At 39.6% G+C, this 27,309-nt stretch overlaps 1 protein-coding gene across 4 annotated transcripts; it reads left to right on the plus strand.

Moving 5' to 3' along the window:
- Positions 1-295: 295 nt before the first annotated feature.
- On the plus strand, positions 296-26,759 carry FANCE (FA complementation group E). Of its 4 annotated transcripts, none has more exons than XM_070745326.1 (12): positions 296-374; positions 1,658-1,888; positions 5,942-6,608; positions 9,336-9,380; positions 9,461-9,520; positions 10,849-10,992; positions 13,308-13,431; positions 16,182-16,257; positions 17,242-17,308; positions 18,322-18,447; positions 19,258-19,367; positions 26,479-26,759. In XM_070745326.1, the coding sequence occupies exons 2-11, from the start codon at positions 1,668-1,670 to the stop codon at positions 19,360-19,362; spliced, it is 1,635 nt and encodes a 544-aa protein (XP_070601427.1). In that variant the 5' UTR covers positions 296-374; positions 1,658-1,667; the 3' UTR covers positions 19,363-19,367; positions 26,479-26,759. The 4 variants fall into 4 exon arrangements, with proteins under 4 accessions (XP_070601427.1, XP_070601428.1, XP_070601429.1 ...); XM_070745327.1 differs by having other exon boundaries at positions 19,258-19,371; positions 26,479-26,709; XM_070745328.1 differs by lacking the exon at positions 9,461-9,520.
- Positions 26,760-27,309: the final 550 nt, after the last annotated feature.

Here is a 27,309-nt window from a genome sequence, read left to right on the forward strand (position 1 = left end):
AGTCATAGAAGATCCAACTTTACCTACTCCTGACTTAATTTGAGTCAAAGTAAGGTTTTTTTTTTTAAAAAGTGATTTATTGTGGTTTTATGTTTTTTGATGTATGGAGGAGAAAAATAAAAATAAAATCTGGAAAACAAAATCAGGAGGGGACCCGCTTTTATTTAGTTTTCTCTTCGGGAAGCCATCAATGTGGATCTCGGAAGTCTGATCTCTGTTTGGGTGGGGAGGGGTGTGCTCTGCACTTTTTGTATCTCTGAGGACCTCGCTTGTCCCGCCTCCCGCCAATCGCATAGGAGAGCCTCCCTTGCGGAACTGGAGCGCGGGAAGGAAGAAGTCCGGGACTGAAGAGGCATACGGGGGCAGGGTGGAAGGTAACGGTGTGGAGTAGGGGAGGGAGGTGGATCGCCCACTAAACGCTGCTGCTGCTAATTATTAATTATGGATCGTCGCACAGTCGGCCAGATGTTTAGGCTGGATTTGGCATATTTATTCAATTACTGAGTCCTTCCCTAAGATCTGGCTTAGGCAGATGTCTAAACCAGTGCTTCCCAACCTTGGCAACTTGAAGATATTTGGACTTCATCTCCCAGAATTCCCCAGCCAGCGAATGCTGGCTGGGGAATTCTGGGAGTTGAAGTCCAGATATCTTCAAGTTGCCAAGATTGGGAAACACTGACAATGCTAAAGGTACCAAAGTAGTATGTAAAGTGCTTTAAGTAAAAACTGCCATTTGCAATTGACTGATGGTGATTTTTGTCAACGACGATGGTATTCAAGCAGATGCTTTGGGATTACTCTCAGGGCATCTATCATTATTAGTATACTAATTTCTTGCTTTCTTTTGCCACGGTTGTTCTACTCGTATTTGCAGATCTTTGCATTTTGTGATTTTGCTCCAGGTCTTTTTCTTTTGCTGTCTCCAGGAATTGCCAAGGCCATTGTCTAGATTTGTTAAGGGTGGTTTTGGTTTTCCAGTACCAGTATACATTTGACTAGTATTACATTCCAGGGATATTGGTATAAATTCTTCTTTCTGGGACCTTGTGGAGTGTTCCCATGTAACCTTGCTTTGGTTTAAAATATGACAAATATGCTATATTTCATGTTACTATGGTATCAGTTTGAAAACTGTGGTTCAGGTAGTCCTTGACTTAACAACAATACATTTAGTATCATTTGAAGTTACAACAGCACTGAAAAAGGTGACTTATGACAATTTTTCACACTTAACTTTTGCAGCATCCCCATGGTTACATCTTCAAAATTCAGATGTTTGGCAACTAGTTCATATTTACCATATTTACCATGTTTATGAACTAATCATGTTTGGGATCTATTGACAAGCAGAATCAATGGGGTAGCCAAATTTACTTACCAACGGTTTTACTAACTTAAAAATTGTGGTGATTGTATGTACAGTGTTTCTCTGAAAGTAAGACCCTGTCTTATATTTTTTTGAACCCTGAAATAAGTGCTTGGCCTTATTGCCATGCACTTAAAAGCCCAATTAGGCTTATTATCAGGAGATGTCTTATTCTGGGGGAAATGGGGTATTTTTATAATTACATATAGTTATATACTATGTATCTGTGTATGTCTGTATATATACACATGTATGCATGTATGTATATACATATTTGAATGTGATCAACAGGTCTATCAACATGGCTAGCCCTGTGGATTCTTTGCTGCAGAGATTTGATCATTCTTCTCGACTTCTTCTTTGCACACTGATGTCTGGACAATGGGGAGCCATGGCTGCCTTTCGAACTCTTCAAAGGTCCCTCTCTGTGGAAAAAGAACAACATTTCAATTGGCAGATCTTCACTGAGAAACTCTGCTCTCAAGAAGCAGTGCTTGAAGAGCCAAACAAGACTCTTACTATGTGAGTTGAGCTTGTTTCTCATTAAAAAGCTGAGATAAGGGGCCTATTTAGGGATTCTGAAATATAATATACCAGTAAAGATGAAGATTAATATAATAATAATAATAAATTTATAATAATAATAATAAATTTATTGTCATTGTCAAAACAACAAATTGTCATTGGCAACGAAAGTCGTGTGACACCCAGAGACCAGTCCCACCATACATAAAATTAGAATAGGTAAATTTAAAAATACAATAAAAAATAGAATAAAAAAATAGAATAAAATGTCCCACCCACTACAAATTCCCCACCCTAAACCACTCAACCATCTACATGATAAACTGAGTAATATTGTCCAACAGTTCATTGATGGTGACCCTTTAGTTCGTTGTTAAGTGCGAGTATGGTATGGTAGTTCTATACAACTTCCCTTTCTTGTCTTCCGCCCTTTCTAAAGAAAAGTCCTAGAAAAATCAGGATCCCACATTACAGATCCCAGATAGAATATAATATAATTATTTTATTGGCCCAGTGTGATTGGACCCATAAGGAATTAGTCTTGGTGAATATGTTCTCAGTATACATAAAAGAAAATATAGATTTGTTAAGAAACATGTGGTACAACACTTAATGGTTGTCACAGGTGTCAAATAAGCAATGAAGAAACAATATGAATAAAAATCTTAAGGATACAGGCAACAAGTTACAGTCATACAGTCATAAGTGGGAGGAAATGGGTGATAGGAATGATAAGAAAAAACTAGTAGTAATAATTTATTTATTTATTCATTCATTCATTCAATTTTTATGCTGCCCTTCTCCTTAGACTCAGGGCGGCTTACAACATGTTAGCAATAGCACTTTTTTAAACAGAGCCAGCATATTGCCCCCACAATCTGTATCCTCATTTTACCCACCTCGGAAGGATGGAAGGCTGAGTCAACTTTGAGCCGGTGATGAGATTTGAACCGCTGACCTTCAGATCTACAGTCAGCTTCAGTGGCCTGCAGTACAGCACTCTACCTGCTGCGCCACCCCGGCTTATAGATATATTCGAGTTTCAGATCTGTGCTGTGTCAAAATCATATAATAATAATAATAATAATAATAATAATAATAATAATAATAATAATAATAATAAATTTATTGTCATTGTCAAAACAATGAATTGTCATTGACAACGAAAGTCGTGTGACACCCAGAGACCAGTCCCACCATACATAAAATTAGAATAGGTAAATTTAAAAATAGAATAAAAAATAGAATAAAAAAATAGAATAAAATGTCACCCCACTATCTGGGCTTGGTATATAAGATTCTCATTTCTTTATGCTTCTGTAAGACATTTAACAAGTGAGCAATACTTGTGGGACTCCAAATACTGTTGAGTTATCGTTTCCAGCAACCCCAGACAATATAGCCAGTGATGAAGGATATAGTTCAATAAGGAAGAGAGGGTCTGAAATGCAGTAGAGTAGGAGTCCCCAACCTCTGGTCCATGGACTGGCACCGGGCTACAGCATGCCAGAAACTGAGCCACACAAACAGGTGAGGACCCATTGGTAGGATGTAGGCAACACGTGATACCATGCCCCCTCTGGTCTGGAGAAAAACCTCTCTCCATGGAACCGGCGATTGGTGCCCAAAAAGTTGGGAGGTACTGCAGTAGTGTCTATATCTATCAACAGCATAACATGGTGGAACAAGGGCTGTTCAACATATGGCAGGAGTACACTGTTTGTAAGGTTGGTGACAATCCTTAACAGTTCCTTAAGTCCTAGATTTTCAACAGAGCCTCATTAGGGCAGATATATTGAAAGGAAAAGGAGTCAAATTTACAGACTTTTCAGACTGGATATATGTGCTTTAGCACCTTATTTATCAATAAATGTGTTAAGGCAGAACCTCTTTGATTCCTTTTTGTAACTGAGTAAATGTTATTCCATGTTTGCCTGGTGATAAAAAAGGTGAACAGAAATGGGTTGCAGCAGGTTCTGACCAGTTCTGGAGACCCAGTAGTGGAAATTTTGAGTAGTTCGGAGAACTGGTAAATACCACTTCTGACTGGCCCCGCCCCATCTATTCTCTGCCTCTCAAGTCCCAACTGATCGGGAGGAAATGGGAATTTTTATAGTATCCTTCCCTTGCCATGCCATGTCACGTCCACAGAACTGGTAGTAAAGAAAAATTGAATCCCATCACTGGTGAACACTAATATTTTGTGGCCTGCAATTTATGCATTCCTAGATTTAAAGAAAATTTCATTATAGTTGGTGTGATGGTTAAATTTTGTGTTGGAATCTGGTATGCCCAGATCAGATGTGGGTTCCTCCTGGTTCACACTGTTTCTAAAGCAGTGTTTCCCAACCTTGGCAACTTGAAGATATCTGGACTTCAACTCCCAGAATTCCCCAGCCAGCAATTCTGGGAGTTGAAGTCCAAATATCTTCAAGTTCCCAAGGTTGGGAAACACTGTTCTAAAGAACCAGTAGCAAACCGCTGGTGACATCATGGAGCTGGTTCTCTCATTGCCAGTCTGTGGGTGCAGCTTTTTTTTTTGGGGGGGGGGGGTTTGAAAAAAAATGTTTTTTTTTTTTTTGCTGATTTAATCTTCTACATATGCGCAAAAGCCAAATTTGCCCCACTGCACATGCATCTTGGTTTTGCCTTTTTTTCTGGAATATGTTACAAAATTTTGGCACTGCGCACGCATGTTTAGACGCCGCGGCCCCGCAGTACAGGAGGAAGTGAACCTGCAGTGAGAAAAGTCAGAACCCACCCCTGATCCAGATTAAAATCTTCTCTTCATCTTGAAATTTATTACGCATCTTTCTAGCTGAATCGTAATTTGTGATCCTCAATCTGTACCGCACAGGATAGAAACATAGAAGACTGACGGCAGAAAAAGACCTCATGATCCATCTAGTCTGCCCATATACTATTTTCTGTATTTTATTTTAGGATGGATATATGTTTATCCCAGGCATGTTTAAATTCAGTTACTGTGGATTTATCTACCACGTCTGCTGGAAGTTTGTTCCAAGGATCTAATACTCTTTCAGTAAAATAATATTTTCTCATGTTGCTTTTGATCTTTCCCCCAACTAACTTCAGATTGTGTCCCCTTGTTCTTGTGTTCACTTTCCTATTAAAAACACTTCCCTCCTGGACCTTATTTAACCCTTTAACATATTTAAATGTTTCGATCATGTCCCTCCTTTTTTTTCTGTCCTCCAGACTATACAGATTGAGTTCATTAAGTCTTTCCTGATACATTTTATGCTTAAGACCTTCCACCATTCTTGTAGCCCATCTTTGGACCCGTTCAATTTTGTCAATATCTTTTTGTAGGTGAGGTCTCCAGAACTGAACACAGTATTCCAAATGTGGTCTCACCAGCACTCTGTATAGCGGGATCATAATCTCCCTCTTCCTGCTTGTTATACCTCTAGCTATGCAGCCAAGCATCCTACTTGCTTTCCCGACTGCCTGACTGCACTGTTCACCCATTCTGAGACTGTCAGAAATCACTGCCCCTAAATCCTTTTCTTCTGAAGTTTTTGCTAACACAGAACTGCCAATCAATACTCAGATTGAGGATTCCTTTTCCCCAAGTGCATTATTTTACATTTGGAAACATTAAACTGCAGTTTCCATTGCTTTGACCATTTATCTAGTAAAGCTAAATCATTTACCATATTACAGACGCCTCCAAGAATATCAACCCTATTGCATACTTTAGAGTCATCGGCAAATAGGCAAACCTTCCCTACCAAATCTTCCCCTATGTCACTCACAAACATATTAAAAAATAGGACCCAGAACAGACCCTTGTGGCACACCGCTTGTAACCTGTAGATGCTTTAAGAATGAAATGAGATGATACTTTGATGTGAATTGCCTTGAGCTTCTAAAGGAAATAAGGGCTTTTGGGGATAATAATATAATAAAAATATTGCTTGTGCTGAACAGTGAATTGCACTATCTGTGTTACATAATGAACATCTTTGTCTTATAATAATTGAAGCAATGTGTTTTTGCTTTCTATTTCCTATATCATTATTTCAGGAAACCAGTATTGATGCTGCTTCCAGTGTTGTGCCAAAGAAATCTCTTTTCCTTGTTGCTTATAGTACAATCTACAGTGTCAAAGGACTGTCTCCGCTGTCTGCTCCAGGCCTCTAGAAAAGATCCCAATCCAGATTTATGGGTACAGAGGTTAAGGGATTTACTACAAGCCGGGATGGGAGAGAGGAGTATCTTGAACCCTGTCTTGCTATCCAGCACCTGCCAACAGCAACTGAAACACTTATGTCAGAAGATTATAACTCATACTAGCAGCAATGCCAGTTTAGAAAGAAAATTAAACTGGTTTGTTAAGATGGAAAAGCCTTGTTTGGCGCCAGCTGGAAATACTTCTCAGCCTGGGTCTCAGATTAGGAAAAAGAGAAAAGCACCTGAAGAATCTCCGGATCTTGAAGAGGAGAATCGGAGGAAGAGGTCCCAATTAGAAATTAATTGGGATACAGATGTTTCTCAACTGCAGCCTGAACGGCAGGATGTTGCAACAGAAAGCACTAACAACAAACTCATGCTGGAGACTTTTGGAAGTGAAGGTGTTCCCTGCCTAAGCAGCGTCACTCAGTTTTCTTTCAAAGACGATGAAGTAGAAAAGAGAATTGTCGGTCAGAGTTCCAAGGATGACACTGTAGTGGAGGTTCCTAGTCCTATGAAAGTAGGTAAACTCTTTCTAAATTCTTATACATATTTATTTATATTTATTTATTTATTTATTTATTTATTTATATATTTTGTTTGTTTATTTATTTATTTATTTATTTATTCATTCATTCATTTATTCATTCATTCATTCATTTATTTTATTTATTTATTGATTGATTTGATTTGATTTGATTTGATTTGTATGCCGCCCCTCTCCATAGGCTCGGGGCGGCTCACAACAATAACAAGAACAATGTAAAAACAAATCTAATAATTTAAAAAACACTAAAAACCCCATTATTAAAAGCAAACACACACACAAACGTTCCATGTATAAACTGTATAGGCCCGGGGGAGATGTATCAGTTCCCCCCGTGCCTGATGGCAGAGATGGGTCTTAAGAACTTTACGAAAGGCAAGGAAGGTGGGGGCAGTTTTAATCTCCGAGGGGAGCTGGTTCCAGAGGGTCAGGGCTGCCACAGAGAAGGCTCTTCTCCTGGGACCCGCCAAACGACATTGTTTAGCCGACGGGACCCAGAGAAGGCCAACTCTGTGGGACCTAACCGGTCGCTGGGATTCGTGCAGCAGAAGGCGGTCCCGGAGATATTCTGGTCCGATGCCATGAAGGGCTTTATAGGTCATAACCAACACTTTGAATTGTGCCTGGAAATTGATCGGCAACCAATGCAGACTGCGGAGTGTTGGTGTGACATGGGCATATCTTGGAAAGCCCATGATTGCTCTCGCAGCTGCATTCTGCACGATCTGAAGTTTCCGAACACTTTTCAACACTTTGTTGATGAATTAAGAGGGCGAATGTATTTCAATTCAAAGTGTTGGTAATGACCTTTAAAGCCCTTCATGGCATTGGACCAGAATACCTCTGGAACCGCCTTCTACCGCACAAATCCCAGCGGCCGACAAGGTTCCACAGAGTTGGCCTTCTCCGGGTCCCGTCGACCAAACAATGTCGTTTGGTGGGCCCCAGGGGAAGAGCCTTCTCTGTGGCGGCCCCGGCCCTCTGGAATCAACTCCCCCCCAGAGATTAGAACAGCCCCCACCTTCCTTGTCTTTCGCAAGTTACTCAAGACCCACCTATATCGCCAGGCATGGGGGAACTAAGACATCTCCCCCAGGCTTTCTCATATTTTATGTTTGGTATGTATGTGTTGTATGGTTTTTAACAGTTGGGGTTTTTAATATAATTTTTATTATTAGATTTGTTCCATTGTTATACTGTTTTTATTACTGTTGTGAGCTGCCCCGAGTCTTCGGAGAGGGGCGGCATACAAATCTAATAAATTGAATTGAATTTAATTTAATTTCTAGCAAGGCTTTGCACCCATCTTTTCTCTCAGTGGCAACTAGCACAAGATGTATGTTTGTAAGGAAGTGATAGAGGCAAAAATAACCTTTTTGCTTTAGTTTAGGAAAGTAGACAGCAGGATTGGCTCATATTTTTATGCAGATGTACAGTTTCAACCAGATGTTTCTGTCTCTTTTTCAACTGCTGGTTCTTATCCTATACCCATGATGGCACTTGGAGCCATTTCGAGGGGCATGTGAGACCTTGCCCTTTGTCAGCTCCAGCACACATGTCCTTGCTGGCCAGCTGATTTGTGGTCTTGGAAAAGGCTGTTTTGCCCTCCCGACACTTCAGGGAAGGTTCCCTGAAGCCCCAGAGTGCAAAAAACCCACTGAACGGACAAACCGGAAATTCAGAAAACGCACTTCCGGTTTTCCCATCGTGCTGGTTTTTTGCACTCCGGAGCGTTCAGAGAACGTGCGTTTTTCCAAACTTCTAGTTTGTCAGTTTGGCTGTTTTTTTCATGTTCCAGGCTTCAGTGAGGCCTGAACACATCCACGGAGGGCATGGTATGTGTGCATGCACCATTTTCTACTTAAGAACCCGAGCCCAGAAAAATTTCCCAGGAAATTTGAGAGCGGCACGAAGGCCCAGCCAGTTGCCGGCCATTCCCCCTAGGCCGGGTGTATGAGAGGAGGAAAAGGTGCATATGCACGCTTGCTAGCACGCCAACATACCCACATACCCACACAAAGCAAAAAAGATTTGCCGTCACTGTCCTAGAACTTTAGTAGAATATACAGTGGTACCTCTACCTAAGAACGCCTCTACTTAAGAACTTTTCTAGATAAGAACCGGGTGTTCAAGATTTTTTTGCCTCTTCTTAAGAACCATTTTCTACTTAAGAACCCGAGCCCAGAAAAATTTCCCAGGAAATTTGAGAGCGGCACGAAGGCCCAGGCAGTTGCCTGCCATTCCCCCTAGGTTTCTATCTCTGGTGCTGTGTATGGGAGGCAGCATCGTGCCAGGTGTATGGGAGGCACCTGCTTCTTCTCGCTGCCTCAGTGTCCCTCTTTTTTTTTTAAGCCTTAAAGTTTTGGATTTTTTTGATTCCCCTCATCTCACCTTCTTCCTTTGGCAGCGACTGTCCTCCTCCTCCTCTTCTTCCTCCTCCTCCCCCCACCCAAATTCCAAGCTTTTATTTCTTTCCTAATGAGTTTGCACGCCTTATTTGCTTTTACATTGATTCCTATGGGGAAAATTGCTTCTACTGTACTTACAAACCTTTCTACTTAAGAACCTGGTCACGGAACGAATTAAATCAACATTATTTTTAAAACTTTTAAACTTGCATGAATAAATAGCTTAAGTTAACATACTCTGAAGCTTTAACCCTGATATCAAGAGCAATTCTGTTTTTCTTCTGCACTTTAGAACCATATATTAAAACTGAAAGAATTGCTAGAGATGCAGTTTGAGGTAAGTATTTTTCACTGAATTTCCTGTGGGGACAGATGGCCTGTATTCTTCGCAATCTCTAGAGTTTTATTTCCTTTCAGTGTTCCAGTGGAACTGCCCCTCCTGAGCTACAGATTCTGAATGAGTGTACTCCAGAGCAGGTTAGTAGGGCGAAAAATTATACTTTATTTGAAGACCCATAAATGGGCCCAGGGGTAAATGGCCTTCAGATCCTTTAGCAACAGATTCACTGCCCCATTGCTGAGTGGGCATGACCTAGTCGGCTGCCTGCACCACAGTGGGCAGGAGGCGTTTTTCACCTTCCTCAGGCTCTGGAAGCTTTCCTTGATCCTCCGGGAGAATGAAAACGACTTCCCGCAGGCTCTGGAGGCCGGAAACAGGCCTGTTTGTGGATTTCTGGAGCTTCCGGAAGAGAGACCCTTCTTTTGCCCTCCCAGACCCTCCGCACGGGCCCTGCACTTACAGTACCTGGAACGGCTAACGGGCTGTGTGGAGACTCCTAGGAGGGCTGTGGCCAGCCAGGGGTGGCATTTGGGGGTTTGTGGAACCCTGCTGATCCTTGGCTATAGGATTGCCCGAACCCCAGGAGCTCACCCCTGAATGGCCCTCCACATAATTTGTTCTGTCGGGCTCTCTGGTAGAATCCTCCCAAAAATTCACAGGTACAAATTTCAGACACACACACGTTTGAAAATTCAAAACAATGTTCTTAATAATGAAAATTCACTTAAACCAAGCCCTCTTTTGGTATAGCAAAGAGCACTCGTCTCCAAACAAACTGGTAATTTGTACAAGTCCCTTATCAGTTCTGTGATACTTAGCTTGCAGCTGTGAGGCAATTCACAGTCCTTCTTCTTTCACAAAGTGAAACACACTTTGCTCTGGTTTAGTTTCAAAGCGGGGGAAAATCAGCACACAAAAGGTCAAAGTCAGTAAAGCAGTCACGAAACACAAAGATCAGATAATCCTCCACAATGGCCAAACCCACAAGCTGCTATTTATAGCAGCCTCACTAATCACCACAGCCCCACCCAACCACAGGTGGCCTCATTTTCTTTGATAATAATCTCTCAGTTGTTGTTGCCTATGCGCCGCTCTCCGCATGCGTGGCTGTATCATTAACTCTTGTTCTGAATCCAAGGAGGAGCTAGATAATTGATCTCCTTCTGAGCTGTCTGCCCCACTCTCCTCCTCCCTGTCACTCATGTCTTCTTGGTCAGAGGAGCCTTCATCAGCAGATTCCACTGGGGGCAAAACAGGCCTGCAGCATGTGGATGTCTCCCCCACATCCACAGTCCTTGGGGCAGGAGCTGGGCCAGAGCTAACCACAACATAATTGATCAGACTTCAGGTCTTTATTGAAACCAAACAGCTGATCTTGAATCCCGCTTGTATTTTATCCCAATGCAAGTGATATTGTGGTAATGTATTGCTTGAACAATACCGTGTCTGCTTTCCTTTCCTTTAGCTAGAAGATTTATGTTCACTGCTGAAACTCTCAGAATGCCCAGAGAATGAGCTTCTGCAGTTCTGTTGCTGGATCGTAGCACTTTCCCCTGAACTTGGCTACAAGAAGGCAGCAATACTTTCTGAAAAGCTTTTCTTACCTCGGGTATGTATTGAGAATCTGAAACAGGTAAAGAAGAAAAGCTTCTGGTTAAAACATGAGTCGTTTATGGATTTTATATTCATCTCTGGCATTTTCATGGCAAAATATCCAAAACTCCTATATTGAGAACTCAATCTGTATAGTCTGGAGGACAGAAGGAAAAGGGGGGACATGATCGAAACCTTTAAATATATTAAAGGGTTAAATAAGGTCCAGGAGGGAAGTGTTTTTAATAGGAAAGTGAACACAAGAACAAGGGGTCACAATCTGAAGTTAGTTGGGGGAAAGATCAAAAGCAACATGAGAAAATATTATTTTACTGAAAGAGTAGTAGATCCTTGGAACAAACTTCCAGCAGACGTGGTGGATAAATCCACAGTAACTGAATTTAAACATGCCTGGGATAAACATATATCCATCCTAAGATAAAATACAGAAAATAGTATAAGGGCACACTAGATGGACCATGAGGTCTTTTTCTGCCGTCAGACTTCTATGTTTCTATGTTTCTGAGAAAGCTTTAAGAAAAGTAATTCCTTGAATGCTCATTATTTTGACCTTCTGCATAAATAGTGATTATATATTTTATGTTATTTTTCATATATTTATATTTCATGCTAAATCATACTGATAAAAATTACTTGAAAAAGTCTGAATAAAAGCCAAAATAGGCATTACGTGTAATAATATTCAGGTGAATATTATGTCCTTCTGGTAATAATGTTTAGCCTAGTAATACATCCTTTAGAAGTCATGTGCTCTCTGCACAATTTATATACATGGCTGAAAAAAATAAAGGGAACACTCAAATAACACGTCCTAGATCTGAATGAATGAAATATTCTCATTGAATACTTTGTTCTGTACAAAGTTGAACTTGCTGACAGCAAAATGAAATCGATTGGCAATCAGTGTTGCTTCCTAAGTGGACAGTTTGATTTCACAGAAGTTTGATTTACTTGGAGTTATATTCTGTTGTTTAAGTGTTCTCTTTATTTTTTTGAGCAGTGTATATACATGTATATGTGTCCCTGTGTCCCTGTGTGTGTTTATTATAAATATAAATAGTATTTATATGTATATAAATAATATTTATTTAAATTGTAAATATTCTTGGTTTTGAAGACAAAAATAATACATCCTTGGATAAATTAATGAGTAGGAAATAGGAAAGAGAGAGAGAGAGAGATCACAAAAATAATGCTGGAACATGCAAATAATTTAGTCTAAACTTCAGCATTTGTGGAGAGCAATTGGGATAAGAAAAAGTCAGGAAAAAGAAAAACTAATTGAGGACAATTTGCCTGGTAGATGAAGCTATTCTCCCTGCATGTTGCCATAGACTGATTTCCGCCTGGTCCCCCCCCCCCCTGCATATTATATGTTGGAGGACTATTGCTTAATAAGTAGATACTACTTTATTATTATTATTTATTAGATTTGTATGCCGCCCCTCTCCGAAGACTCGGGGCAGCTCACAACAACAGTATAGACAATGGAACAAATCTAATAATAAGAATTATATAAAAAAACCCAACTTTTAAAAAACCATACAACCCATACATACCAAACATAAAATATAAGATGTCTTAGTTCCCCCATGCCTGGCGATATAGGTGGGTCTTATGTAACTTGCGAAAGACAAGGAGGGTGGGGGCTGTTCTAATCTCTGGGGGGAGTTGGTTCCAGAGGGCCGGGGCCGCCACAGAGAAGGCTCTTCCCATGGGGCCCGCCAAAAGACATTGTTTGGTCGAAGGGACCCGGAGAAGGCCAACTTTGGGATTGTCGGCCGCTGGGATTGTAGATATTACAAGTTTTCCAGTTTGTCCGTAAGTGATAAACACTAAACTGTAATTTGAAAAACATGTACATAAATTAATTAGCACCGGCTCTAAATATATTTACAAGTTGTTGCCTTTGTCCTGAAACGCAACAATCATATTAGCATCTATGTGTATGGCAACATTTATGTGCATGCCAATATTAATATCCCTTTCTCATTTTCCCACTTCAGGGGAATGCCTCTTTAGGGATAACTTCTAGTAAGGATCATTCATCTATTGACTTCCACTGACAACCAAAACAATCTGAACATTTTTTTCCCCTTTCAGCATCTCTTATTTCATGGTTGATACTTTGTGCTAAGGCAAGGTTTATGAATAAGCCTTGATGACTGACTTAGCATAATCATAAGCATATAGCACCAAACCACACCAAACCACAAACAAAATAGGTGGATTCATAGTGCAGTATGTAAACCTAGTCAGTGTTCATTATGCAGGCAGTATTTATATTCTCTGTCTTCTTGATCTTGACAGGTTCTTTTGCTGATTGAGACAGCTTCCTGGCCTCTCACAACTGCCCTGATGATGTTCTGCTCCAAATATCCTCGCCCCGTCTGTTGCACTTTAATTTCTTCTATTGTGCAAGCTCCAGGGCAAGGTGAATTTATCATTCTTCTTTAAATAAGGTCTTCTTGGTCTTGCCCGAGACTTAAATTTTTTTTGTGAGAAATGAAGCATCCTTTCCAATAATAAGCACAGTATTTGCATGTTGAAAGACTGGAACTGGAATAAACTTTTGCTTACATGAGTTTTGCAGCATTTAGAAATATAAAATGTGAGATTATAAAGAGGGGGATAGTGGCCCAGTAAGAGTGGATCTTGGCTTCCTGTATTTCATGGGATGTAACCCAGAGGCAGGGGTGAGTTCTTCCTGGTTTGGACCAGTTTGCTCAAACCGGTAACAACCCTCTGATGATGTCACGATGACATCACCAACCCAGTTCAGTTGGTGCCAGTCCATGGGCATTTTATTTTTCTTTCTTTTTTTTGAATTTTGATTTTCCCCCCCTTCTGAGCATGTGTAGAAGCCAAATTTCTTGCACTGTGCATACAGCTGCTATCTTGATTTTGTCTCTCCCCCCCCCCCCCCCCCTTAGATTTTTTGGCACTATGCAGGCACACTTAGAGCTTAACGTAATGGGATTTTAGCTTACAGTTTTAACTATTAGATTTGTATACATATTGTTTTGTACTGTATTTTGTGAGCCGTCCTGGGTCTTCGGAGAGGGGCAGCATACAAGTCTAATTAATAATAATAATGACAATAATAATAATAATAATAATAATAATAATAATAATAATAATAATAATAATGGGTGGCACAAGAACAGGCCATTAGAACAAATGCTGTCAAAGACAGAATTGAAAAATCAACAGACGATCCAAAGTGCAGACTCTGTAAAGAAACAGATGAAACAATCAATCACATACTCAGCTGCTGCAAAAAGATCGCACAAACTGACTACAAGCATAGACATGATGCTGTGGCACAAATGATCCACTGGGATTTGTGCCAGAACTACCATTTACCAGTGGCAAAGAACTGGTGGGATCATAAGCCCGAAAAAGTGGTCGAAAATGAGCAAGCAAAACTACTGTGGGACTTCCAACTTCAGACTGACCGAATTCTGAAGCATAACACACCAGACATCCTGATTGTGGAGAAAAAGAAAGTATGGATCATCGACATTGCAATCCCAGGGGACAGCAGAATTGAGGAGAAGCAGCTAGAGAAATTAGTGAAATACGAAGATCTAAAAATCGAGCTGCAACGAGTCTGGCATAAGCCAGTGAAAGTGGTCCCAGTGGTACTTGGCAAGCTGGGCGCAGTACCAAAGGATCTCAGTGGACATTTGAAAACCATTGGAATTGACAAAATCTCCATCTGTCAATTGCAAAAGGCTGCTTTACTGGGATCGGCAAACATAATTCGCCGCTACATCACTCAGTCTTAGGTGCTTGGGAAGCGCCCGACTGGTGATGAAATACGAAATCTAGCATAGTGATCTCGTTTGCTGTGTTGTATTGACATACTAATAATGATAATAATGATGATAATAATGATAATAATAATAATAATGATAGTAATGATAATGATAATATGCACGGCCACCAGGCGTAAGTTAGAACCCATTCCTGCCCATAGGTGTCCAGGGCTGACAACTTTAAGACATGTAGACTTCAACTTCCAGAATTCCCCAGCTCCTGGTGTAAGCTGTAAAAAAACCTGCAGTAAGCAGGGAAATGGAAATATTTTTCTTGAGACTCTCTAAATTGAAATTTCCCTTAAGGACTTGAGGCTGCCAGAATGTTCAAGTCGGGTACATCTCTGGCAGGATATTTTTAGAATCTGTAATCTGATTTTACACTTTTGCTGCAACGTGTTCAGGAAAGAGAAAACAAATGACAGCCACAGTAATACCTATTATAGAAACTTCGTAAGAAAGCTAATAGGATGAAAATTCATAACGAGCAAAATTTTGTGAAATAGAAGAGTGCAAACTTCAAAACAGGAATGATGAAAAACAAGTAAATAGAATGGGCTAATTAACAAATCAAATTGTTACAAAGCAATTTAAATGTCTTGGCTCTTACTATTTCTATTTTTATATCGTTCCAAAGCTTGTATCAGTACCTTTCTCAAAACAAAACTACTATGAACTCTTCACCTACAGTTCTTATTTTGTCTGTTCCAAGGACGAGGTTTTCTCACTGATAACACCCTCGCAGCAAAAACAAATTCTATTTATTTGCAGAAAACCTATCATTTTGTCTTCTATGGTGGCTTCTCCATTGTGACTCCTTGATTATCTGCCTAATATAGGGACTTTTTGAGCACAAACTGACCAGCTGGGATGGAGATGCACTGCAATATTGTATTTTTATATTAAGGGTTTTAAATGGTTTTTAATTTTGGATTTGTACTGTTTTTGTTGTTGTGAGCCGCCCCGAGTCTTCTGAGAGGGGCGGCATACAAATCTAATTAATATTAATAATAATAATAATAATAATAATAATAATAATAATAACTTCTGAATAAATTAAATCTTGTTTAAAATGATCTAAATCAATTTTCACTCTTGGGAACTTTTGCAATTGTTTAAAGCACTGGGAAAATTAAAATGGCAAAATATTTACTGTACTGTACTCCCTGTCATATCTTTTATAATAATTTTAGGCAATTTTGAAATCAGATACTTATAATATCTGGTAAGTCATTCAGGGTTATTGGTAAATCTGGGAAGTTGAAATAAATCCCAGATGAATGCAAATCCATTTCCTGAATGTTAGTATTTTTGTGATTCTTGAATGATATAAAGTGGATTTCTGAAATCTTGGTTTTTGCAGGCCTTGAACAATTGAGATTGGTATGCAAGCTAATTGAAGAGTGTTTGGAACCAGAATGTATGAGGCTGGTGTTTAGGTAAGTGAAAACACCAATGTAAATATAGATAGCCCTTGGTTTACGACTGCAGTTGGGACTAGAATTGCAGTTGTGGCCAGATGTGATTTTATGAAAACTTTTATGGCAATCATTAAATAAGTCAAATGGTCAAATTTAAATGGTCAAAGCAATGGAAACTGCAGTTTAATGTTTCCAAATGTAAAATAATGCACTTGGGGAAAAGGAATCCTCAATCTGAGTATTGTATTGGCAGTTCTGTGTTAGCAAAAACTTCAGAAGAGAAGGATTTAGGGGTAGTGATTTCTGACAGTCTCAAAATGGGTGAGCAGTGTGGTCGGGCGGTAGGAAAAGCAAGTAGGATGTTTGGCTGCATAGCTAGAAGTATAACAAGCAGGAAGAGAGAGATTGTGATCCCGCTATATAGAGCGCTGGTGAGACCACATTTGGAATACTGTGTTCAGTTCTGGAGACCTCTTCTTTAAAACTGCCAATGTTGGGGCACTCAAAACCTCTGGAGGCAAACTTTTCCACTGATTAATTGTTCTAACTGTCAGGAAAATTCTCCTTAGTTCTAAATTACTACTCTCCTTGTTTAGTTTCCACCCATTGCTTCTTGTTCTACCCTCAGGTGCTTTGGAGAATAGGTTGACTCCTTTTTCTTTGTGACAACCCCTGAGATATTGGAACACTGCTATCATATTTCTCCTACTCCCTATTTTCATTAAACTAGACATACCTAGTTCCTGCAATTGTTCTTCATATGTTTTAGCCTCCAATCCTCTAATCCTCTTTGTTGCTTTTCTCTGCACTCTTTCTAGAATCTCAACATACTTTTTATATCATGGTGACTGAATGCAGTATTCCAAGTGTGGCCTTACCAAGGCATTATTATTTTTAATAATTATTTATTTATTTAAATAATTAACATAGTCCTAAATCTTGTTGACTGGCCGAACATCTATCTTTAATATATGTCTTGATTCCCCCCCCCTCTCTTTGCAGTCATATTATAAAAGTGCCATGGACAGAAGACCTTCTCACAGTTGTGCATTCTTTGCTAGAAAGACAGGTGATTGTATGCATTTAAATCTTCTTAAGTTTAAGTAATCGAATAAATTGTATTGTGCAGTAGCTAAAGATTAGATCTCTCAAATCTAATATGTTATAATTCTCTAACAAATACCAAATACCACAAGTCCAACATATACAAATGTACAGTAATGCAAAGCAGTCACTTATTTTTGATTGATTGATTGATTTTGATTTGATTTGATTTTTATGCCGCCCTTCTTCTTAGATTCAGGGCGGCTTGCAACCTGTTAGCAATAGCATTTTTTAACAGAGCCAGCCCCCGTATTGGCCCCACTAATCTGGGTCCTCATTTTACCTCCCTCGGAAGGATGGAAGGCTGAGTCAACCTTGAGCCGGTGATGATGATGATGATGATGATGATGATAATAATAATAATAATAATAATAATAATAATAATAATAATTTATTGGATTTGTATGCCGCCCCTCTCCGTAGACTAGACTATAATGAGATTTGAACCGCTGATCTACAGATCTACAGTCAGCTTCAGTGGCCTGAAGTACAGCACTCTACCTTTTGTGCCACCCCGGCTCACTTGATAGTGAGATGGCAGCATATAGCATTTAGTAATAGTATTTAAGCTTATATACCACCTTGTAGTGGTGCTTTATAGCACTCTTGGACAATTTATAGTGTAGAAGCATTATCTGTATGTTGTTACCAACAATCTGGGTCCTCATTTCACTAACCTTGGAAAGATGGAAGGATGAGTCAACCTTGAGCCCCATTAGGATCAAACCTTAGACTGTGGCAGAGTTTATTTGTAATACTGCACTTTAACCACTGCGCCACCAGGGGCCTTATATAAATTTAATAAATAAATAAACCAAAGTCTGAGTTAGTTTATCATCCAAGGAACCTTCCGGGGTCAACATGTGCTGGCCTGCTGGAGAATTCGACCATATAGATTGTTCCCCAAGTAACTGGATCTTGCTTTAGGGTACTTAATAGCTGTTTTACTCTTGTATTTCTATTATCTTCTCTTTTCAGGTAGAACTGCCTAGTGAGCTGTTCAATGCCTTGGTCCTTAACCTTTGTCAGATGGCTCAAACGTTTGAAAGTTCAGTACATTATGCAAAGCTCATTCTGACTCTGTTGACCAAATATCAAAATGATGTGAGTAATTACCCCAAACTATGGATCACCCCAACTGTTACATATTCTGGTATTATTGGTGTAACGAATCTCTTTTAGTAACTTATATATACTGCTCAAAAAATTAAAGGGAACACTCAAATAACACTTCCTAGATCTGAATGAATGAAATACTGTAGTCTCATTGAATACTTTGCCCTGGACAAAGTTGAATGTCCACAACGGCATGTGAAATTGATTGTCAATCAGTGTTGCTTCCTAAGTGGACAGTTTGATTTCACAGAAGTTTGATTTACTCGGAGTTATATTGTGTTGTTTAATTTGGCCATTCCCACCTCCCTAAAGCTCCCTAAATCTCATAGGTAAGAAAGTGAGGACAAATCAAGGGAAATATTTCTTCACCCAGAGGGTCATTGGTTTATGGACTTCACTTCTGTCAGCCTTGATAGCTTCAAGGCAGGATTAGACAGATTCATGGATGCCAAGTGTATTGGTGGTTATTCAAACGGATGTCCATGTGCCACCTCTATGTTGGGTTGAGGCAGGCAGGATTCCCTTGAGTACCATTTGTTGGGGGTCAGGGGAGAGGGAGGGCTTGCCTTCTTTTTCTGCTCAAGATCCCCATGGACAATTGGTGGGCCACTGTGTGACACAGAATGCTGGACTCGATGGGCTTTGGCCTGATTCAGCATGGCTCTTCTTATGTTCTTATATGTTCTTATGATGGGGGGCAGTGAGGATGAGTTTGTAGCACCAAGGGGGGGGGGTGGATTGAAAAACCACTGAGCCACACTATTATGAATTCGTTTGTGTTTTGTTTCCCCTCTCTAGATCACATTGGGCCACCAGCACCATTTATCATGTGCCCTGGATCTTAACAAAACTATTTTAAAGAAATCTCTTCAAGCGGCATTAAAGAGAGTGACTTCCAGGTGAAAAATGTAGGTAGGCTTTCTTTCTCCTACATTTTCTATGGAATCAAATATGCTTTAAGACTTTGTTGGCTCAGTAAAAAAGACACGAAGCATGTCTTATTCTTTCACCCACACCAGCTCTTGAAGTTTATTGTAATTTTACTTAACCTACTCCTTTAGCAATATCTTACTGCAACTGGTGATGCTGGATGTGTTGAGCAATTGCCATGCTCCAGTAGCTCGAGTCCAGCTTCATGGGATGGGGTGTGTCCCATCTCTTGTCTCTAGGTCCTGCCCACCTAGCAGTTTGAAAACATTATTTGCAAATAGGTACAGTGTTCCCTTGACTTTCGCGGGGATGCGTTCCAAGACTGCCCGCTAAAGTCAAATTTCCGCGAAGTAGAGATGCAGAAGTAATTACACTATTTTTGGCCATGAACAATATCGCTGGACATCCCCTAACACTTTAAACCCCTAAATTACAATTTACCATTCCCTTAACAACCTTTAGATTATTACAGGTACTCACCATTGAAGAAGATACTTAATGATCCTGATAATTATTAACATAATTATTTATTAACAATAATTATTTATTAGCAAATGACGTCATGGGCGGGGAAAAACATGGTATAGAAAAAAACCCCGTGAAGTATTTTTTAATTAATATTTTTTGAAAAACCGTGGTATAGACTTTTTGCGAAAGTCAAGGGGACACTGTAGATAGATACCACCATTTCGGGGATGAGAAAATGCCGGCTGAGTTCTGCATGGGGAGTGCCTGTTCGTGGAATGGGAGGTGGTGGTTTGATCACCATCAATGCATTCTATATGAAGAGTATTTGCAGCTTCAGTTGGTATAGAATGTAGGGCATGAGTAATTTCAGGGACTTATAATTGCAACTCTACATGTGACACCTCTATTCTGCCAGCTGCATCGGTTGCCAGTATGCTTCAGGATTCACTTTAAGGTACTGGGGACTGGAACTATAAATCAATTTGAAAAATTAAGACCACTAAAGACACATCATTTGGTACTGCCAGGTTTGCCATCATTTTGATAAAACTCAGTATTATTCATTTGTTAATGGCTAAATTGTCATCAGATTTGCAGTATTGTAAATAGTTTGTTCAGACATTCCCATTAAAAATGAATGTAGAGACTCATTTCCTTACCCAGGGCTATGAAACACATGGGACAGGTATGGCGAAGTACAATGCAGATTTCAGTGAATATTTTAAGAAGCCAGATTAGACATGGTTATTAAGTACGCTACAATATATTTGTCTGGCTATTGCTGTTTAATGTGTGAATTCTGTTCTCTTGCTCTCTATCTCTGATCCAAATTGGTTCCACAACCTAAATTCTTAGATTTCTGTATTAATGGATCAACTTCACTGTGATGGGAACCAAACACTTGTTGTTGTTGTTGTTGTTGTTGTTGTTGTTGTTGTTATTATTATTATTATTATTATTATTATTATTATTATTATTATCTAGAGCTGTGATAGTGAACCTATTGCACACATGCCACAGATGGCACATGGAGCCATATATGCCAGCACAAGTCATTGCCCAACGCACATGTGTGTACTAGCCAGCTGGTTTTTGACTCTTGAGGGCGGTTTTGGCCTCTAGGGCCCTCCCCAGGCTCCAGGGAAGCCTTTGGAGCCTGGGGAGGGCAACAAACAGGCCTACTGGATCCATCTGAAGTCAAGAAGTGGGGGGGGGGCTGTGCACACATGTGTGTGGGCAGGATAGTGTGGGGGCCCCAAGCATGCATGCTCAGGCGGTAGGGTGCACGGTGGGCATTGAATTATGGACGTATGGGCTCAATAGCCCATACAAAAAAATAGCCCGGGAAAAAAAGGTTCGCCATCACAGCTCTAGGGTCACGATCCGGGTACTTGTATCTGGCTGGCCATTCCGATGTCGCAGTGAACCGGGGTCATGTGATTTCCAATATTCTGTTTGGGCTCCCAACAAGCAAAGTCAATAGGGAATTCAGCAGGAAGTCAGAAGCTGCTTGTGCTCCTGCTACCTTTTTGCCTGCCCATGGTCTGTTGTACCTGCCTATACCTTCTACCTATGCTCTGTAGCAGGGGTCTCCAACCTTGGCAACTTCAATAAGCTGGCTGAGGAATTCTCGGAGTTGAAATCCACCAGGCCTAAATTTGCCAAGGTTGAAGACCCCTGCCTTGTAGGGTCCGTGATAATATCTAGCAGTACCCACTACCTGCCTGTACTTTTTAGATCCTGCCTGTAGCTGTTGTGCCCATTTGCCTGTGCTCTCTAGTGCCTGCCTATGGAAGCACCTGCACACTTGCCTGCCTTGTGCCCCCCACCATGGTACCCAAAGCTGCTTGCCTGGGATGATGGATGAAGAGCCTTCCCTTTCTCTGCCAGCGCCTTATCCCTGATCCTTTTTTAATATAATTTTTGCATTTATTTATTTACTAGAGTTGGAAGGGAGCTTGTAGGTCATCTAATCCAGCCGCTTGCTCAAGAAAGAACCCTACACACCCCAGACAAATGGCAATCCAATCTCTGGTAGGAGCCTCCTGAAAATTCAAGGGTACAAATTGCAGACACACACACATTTTAAAATTCAAAACAATATTCTTTATCACAAAATTCAAAATAAATTAATCACTCTTTTTGTATTGCAAAGAGCACTCGTCCCAAAACAAACGGGTAGTCTGTACAATTTTCCTTAAGCAGTCATTAAGTACTTAGCTAGCAGCTGTGAAGAAACTTCACACCCCTTCTTCTTCCAACAAAGTGAGACACACACACACACATTGCTCTGATGTGTTTTCAAAGGCGTGCAAAAGCAACAAACAAAGTCCAGAAAAACAGCAACCCAGGATTTCTGACAAACTGCGATCAGATACTCTTCCACAATGGCCAAACCCACACACTGCTAGCTATTTATTTGTTTGTTTGTTTGTTTGTTTGTTTGTTTGTTGGTTGGTTGGTTGGTTGGTTGGTTGGTTGGTTAGTTGATTGATTGATTGATTAGATTTGTATGCCGCCCCTTTCCGTAGACTCGGGGCGGCTCACAACATAATAAAACAATTCATAACAAATCTAATAACTTACAATTTAAAAATGTAAAGTAGTTAAGAAAACCCCATTTTTTAGCAGACATACCTACAAACATACCATACATAAATTATATAGGCCCTAATTACTGGAGCCCCACCCAACCACAGGTGGCCTCATTTTCTCTTGTAATAATCCTTCAGTTGTCTCCTATGCATCACTCTACGCATGCGTGGATGTGTCATTAATTCTTGTTCAGAATCCAAGGATGATACAGATGATTGATCTCCTCCTGGGCTGTCTGCCAAACTCCCCTCTTCCCTGTCACTCATGCTTCCTTGGTCAGAGGAGGCTTCATCGGCAGATTCCATCGTGAGCAAAACAGGCCTGCAGCATGTGGATGTCTCCCCCACATCCACCTGCACATTCCTTGGGGCAGGAGCTGGGCCAGAGCTAACCACAACAATTTCCAGGTTAAATCTCTCTTTGGTCAGCTTCCATCCGTTGTTCCTTGAATGGCTTTTTGGTGCTTTTGTAAACAGCTTCACCTCCTCTCTGTGGCAGCCCCTCAAGTATTGGACAACTGCTATCATGTCTCCCCTGGTCCTTCTCTTTGCTAGACTATCCATGCCCAGTTCCTGCAACCTCTCTATGTTTTAGTTTCCAGTCCCCTTATCATCCTGGTTGCTCTCTTTTGCACCTTCTCTAGTGTTTCAATGTCTTTTTTGTAGTATGGTGACCAAAACTGAATTCAGTATTCTAGGTGTGGTCTAACTAGGGCTTTATAGAGTGCTATTAGTAACTCCCTAGCCCTAGAGTATATACCTCTGATGATGCAACTTAGGATTGTATTGGCTTTCTGGGCCGCCGCTGCACACTGCTGGCTCATATTCAGTAGATTGTCCACCAAGACTCCAAGATCTCTCTCGCACACTATTTAGTGTGGTTTCACCAAGTTCATATGCATACCTAAATACATTTCTGGTATCCGAACTCAGCTGAGGAGACGAGTACATAAATTAAAAAATATATTTTCACTTCTTACATACCTCATTTGATCCCTCCTATTTAGCCCTAGCTCACATTCTATTCCAATAGATGCTGTAAATAAAGGGACACCATTTCAGGGAAAAAATAACCCATTTCTTGAAACATGTACAGATTTAATTATGCAGTAAAGTTACATAAAATAGCCCATGTCCTTTCCCAAGCATAAATTTTGCTCATAGAAGGAAGAATGCTTGCATAAACATGAATAATTTTAACAGCAATTTAAATATATGTTGTGTGTTAAAATTTACATTTGTGAATATAGTAAAGCATCCATAGAATGGATTAAATTTGAAGCTTTAAAAAAAAAAGAATCAAAAGAACCCCAGTCTATGTGATTTACTCACAGTGTTATTTATCTGTGTGCACTCTAGTTCATCCCAGATGTCTATTTTTGTTTGGTGTTTCTTTGCATTTTTATACTATTTTAAGGCCTAAGCTAGTTTTTGTCTCTTCAGCTCAAAATAGTGACCATTAATTCTGTTCAGTTGTATAGGCACAAGGAAGAATCTCATATGAAGAATTGGGACTAAGTTCTCCATATCTAAGTACTTGTCTAGTTGTTGTACATCTTCACAGAGCAGCAAACTGGTGTAGATATTTCAGATAATGGCACTACAGGACTTAAAATATCAGCTCTTAAAATGATAAATTAGTCCAACACTGAGAAGTCGTAGGAGAGATCATAATTCTAAAATCAATGAAATTCTCACCATTGGAATCCAGGTATGCAGAGTGAGAATTAACAAAGTTTATATTAGTTTTGGACCCCTAAAGGTGAAATGAGATTAAAATAAGGTGCTTGCATATTCCACAGAATCTGAAGGAGAAAGTGCAGCAATGGACTCCCTGGAATGTTTGTAGATATTTGATCTTAATGGAAACGTTCTGTTGACATCTATGCTTGATGGGGGCATCTTCGCTATGGAATATATTGTGTTCATTTCTTCCTGCGAACTTGTGGCAGCATTGCTTTCATTAATCTGAACACTCACAAGAAAAGAAAAAAACACCTTTAAAAAAATTAATTTCTTAACTGACCACATTCCATTTTAAATACCGTACAAGAAAATATTTATATGCATTTGTATTTATGTTATGGACTTGTAATTTAACGTGCGCATATGTTTTGGTGTAGCCAAACATAACATATTTTTAAAAATAAGTTACTTGAAGTGCTGTCAAGCCCTGGGTCTTCCTGGGCCGTGACAGAAATCAAAGTGGGAGCAACTTTTTGCCTTCCTCTTGCCCTTATTCTGTAAAATTACATTCCTTAATTAAGAATGAGAGCAATTGAAGATTGTGTCCCAGGATATTGTTGCAGAATCTAATCTGAGTCAGTCACTAGGACCAGAAGTTTTATATTCTGAGCTTTCAAACTCATGCTGGAGCTCATCTTAAGGGAACTCCTCTCTAGCACAATGAGCTGTTCTATGTGTAGAATTTATAGTTCCAGTTGTATTTTTAAAGATATTGATTGGGTTTGGGGTATGTTGATGGCTGACTTTTAAGTCATTAGCTGTCTTGCTTGAGCTGCCCAGCCCTTGCCTTCTAAGTATTTGAGAAGCTGATGATAAATCAACATTTCTGTTGACTTACGAGGGGCCTGTTTCCCAGGTTTTGATCACATCTCTTGTTGTTTTTGTGGCTACTTTTCCAACAATCTTACTGTAGTAGCTGTGAAGCTATTGCAGCTTTTGCAGCTACTAAGATTGTTGGTCAAACAGGCACAAAAACAGCCAGAGAAGTCCCAGTGACCGATCTAGATTGGATCCTGCATTATTTTTTCTTTTCTAAACTTATTCAGCATGCTGCTGTAAATTTATGCGGTTGGAAACTGACCAAGGAAAGATTCAACCTGGAGATAAGAAAGAATTTCCTGACAGTGAAAGCGATCAACCAGTGGAACGGCCTGCCAGCGGAGGTTGTGGACTCCCCAACTTTGGACATTTTCAAGAGGAGATTGGACTGCCATTTGGCTGGGGTGCTGTAGGATTTCCTGCTCAGGCAGGGGGTTGAACTTGATGACCTGTAAGGTCCCTTTCAACTATAATAATAATAATAATAATAATAATAATAATAATAATAATAATAATAATCAAACAAAAGATAATGATGCTACTTTTGTTTGTCTGTGAAAACAGGTTGAGTGAGAATGAGTGTGTTATTAAGGAATTCATATAAAGGACTATTTACTAGCATCCCAGCAGCAATGAATTAACTATATTTCCTATAGTCTACATTAAATGCTGAGTAATGAGACAGTCAGTAAAGTTTATTGCCTAGTTTAAAGTTTAATTCTACACAATGAAAATTGTTCAGGTTTCAGTAATTATGACATGGACATAATTAATGAATTTGCTTTTTTTTCCTTGAAAGAATTACTGCTTTAATCCAAACCCTAGCCCCAGAATCTTTACACAATCATTTACAAATACAGTATATGAGTTGAGTAGGATGATAGCAAAGAAAATAATAGTAAATAATGAATTTTACTGCAAGGAAGAAACTGTCCATGATAAAAAAAAAATCCTCTCTTGTTGAAGGGGGTATCTTACCTGTACGGCTATTACTCTACAGTTTGGGTTATCATCAAAGCTCAGGTCCTCTGCCACTATTAAGAAGAGAGTCTCATTTTAGTATACAGTATACTGTTAATGGTTCCTGCTTTTGGGCCAGTGTACATGCCAATGTTTTGGCTGAGCTTCTAAGCCCCATGTGTACAACTAAAAATAAATGTATCCGTTTTAAGAATACATCTGTCAGATATCCATGATGATGTGCAATTCCTAACTGAATATACATTCATTAGCACGCTTGATCCTGCTTGTGTTTGCCATTTGATGAAGATGACACACTCAAATGTTTGATTCAGACTTGTATATAATCTTTTTTCTGCACTCTGGATTTCAAGCTGGAAAGTCATCTCGGGAGCTGTGAGGAATATTAAAATGAAATGCTAACCTCCTGATCTTGATGCTTGCAATAAATTGATATTCAGTATTAATAAAGATGTTAATAGACCATATTTATGTTTTGCAGGATAACTGAATATTAGTATCCACTAATGCAACAAGTCATACTGTTGGAGATGGTGCAATAATATTTTTTTACATCCACATGAATTCCTGGATGCCTATACATATCCGGCTTATATATGAAGATCCTAATCTAGGAAGAAAATCAGCCTATGAAAGCCTATGTATTATATTCTATAGTATTGTTGCATCCTACAGAAAATGGATTAAAGATAGGCATTATTAACTGGAAAAATGATTCTCAGCTACATTGTTAAATAAATGTGAAAGTGTTAATGAAGAGGATCAAAGGGAGGACATGTTTTCTCTTTTTCCATTAGAGATATGAAACTTGTAGCCTCTTTCCGATGTTGCCAAACTACAATACCCAGCAGATCAATCTGTAGCCTAGAGTCATTGGTGTGGGTTGTGGATGTTATAGTTCAGCAATATGTAGAAGAGGCCACAATTTCATCTTTGTTACACTTTTTCTGCACTCCATCTCACCTGAAGCCAGGAAGTATCCAGCACAAAAAACCCAGCAAGATTCCTGCTGGAAAAATTCATAGTGCTCAAAGATATAAATAGCACTTTTACAACATCAAATTCTTTCTATGTTTTTATTGTTGGAGCAGTTCATATTTGCATTAAGTGAGTCCAAAATAATATGAAAGACCATGACTTTAAATATTCCCTTCTTCCCTCTTCATGTTGGGAAAGATACACCTTGTACATACCCTGAATGAATGAAATATTCTCATTGAATACTTTGTTCTGTACAAAACTGAATGTGCACAACAGCGATTGTCAATCAGTGGTGCTTCCCAAGTGGACAGTTTGATTTCACAGATTTGAT

Source organism: Erythrolamprus reginae, chromosome 3 (genome assembly GCF_031021105.1).
Source record: "Erythrolamprus reginae isolate rEryReg1 chromosome 3, rEryReg1.hap1, whole genome shotgun sequence".
In the NCBI taxonomy this organism is placed as follows: domain Eukaryota; kingdom Metazoa; phylum Chordata; class Lepidosauria; order Squamata; family Dipsadidae; genus Erythrolamprus; species Erythrolamprus reginae.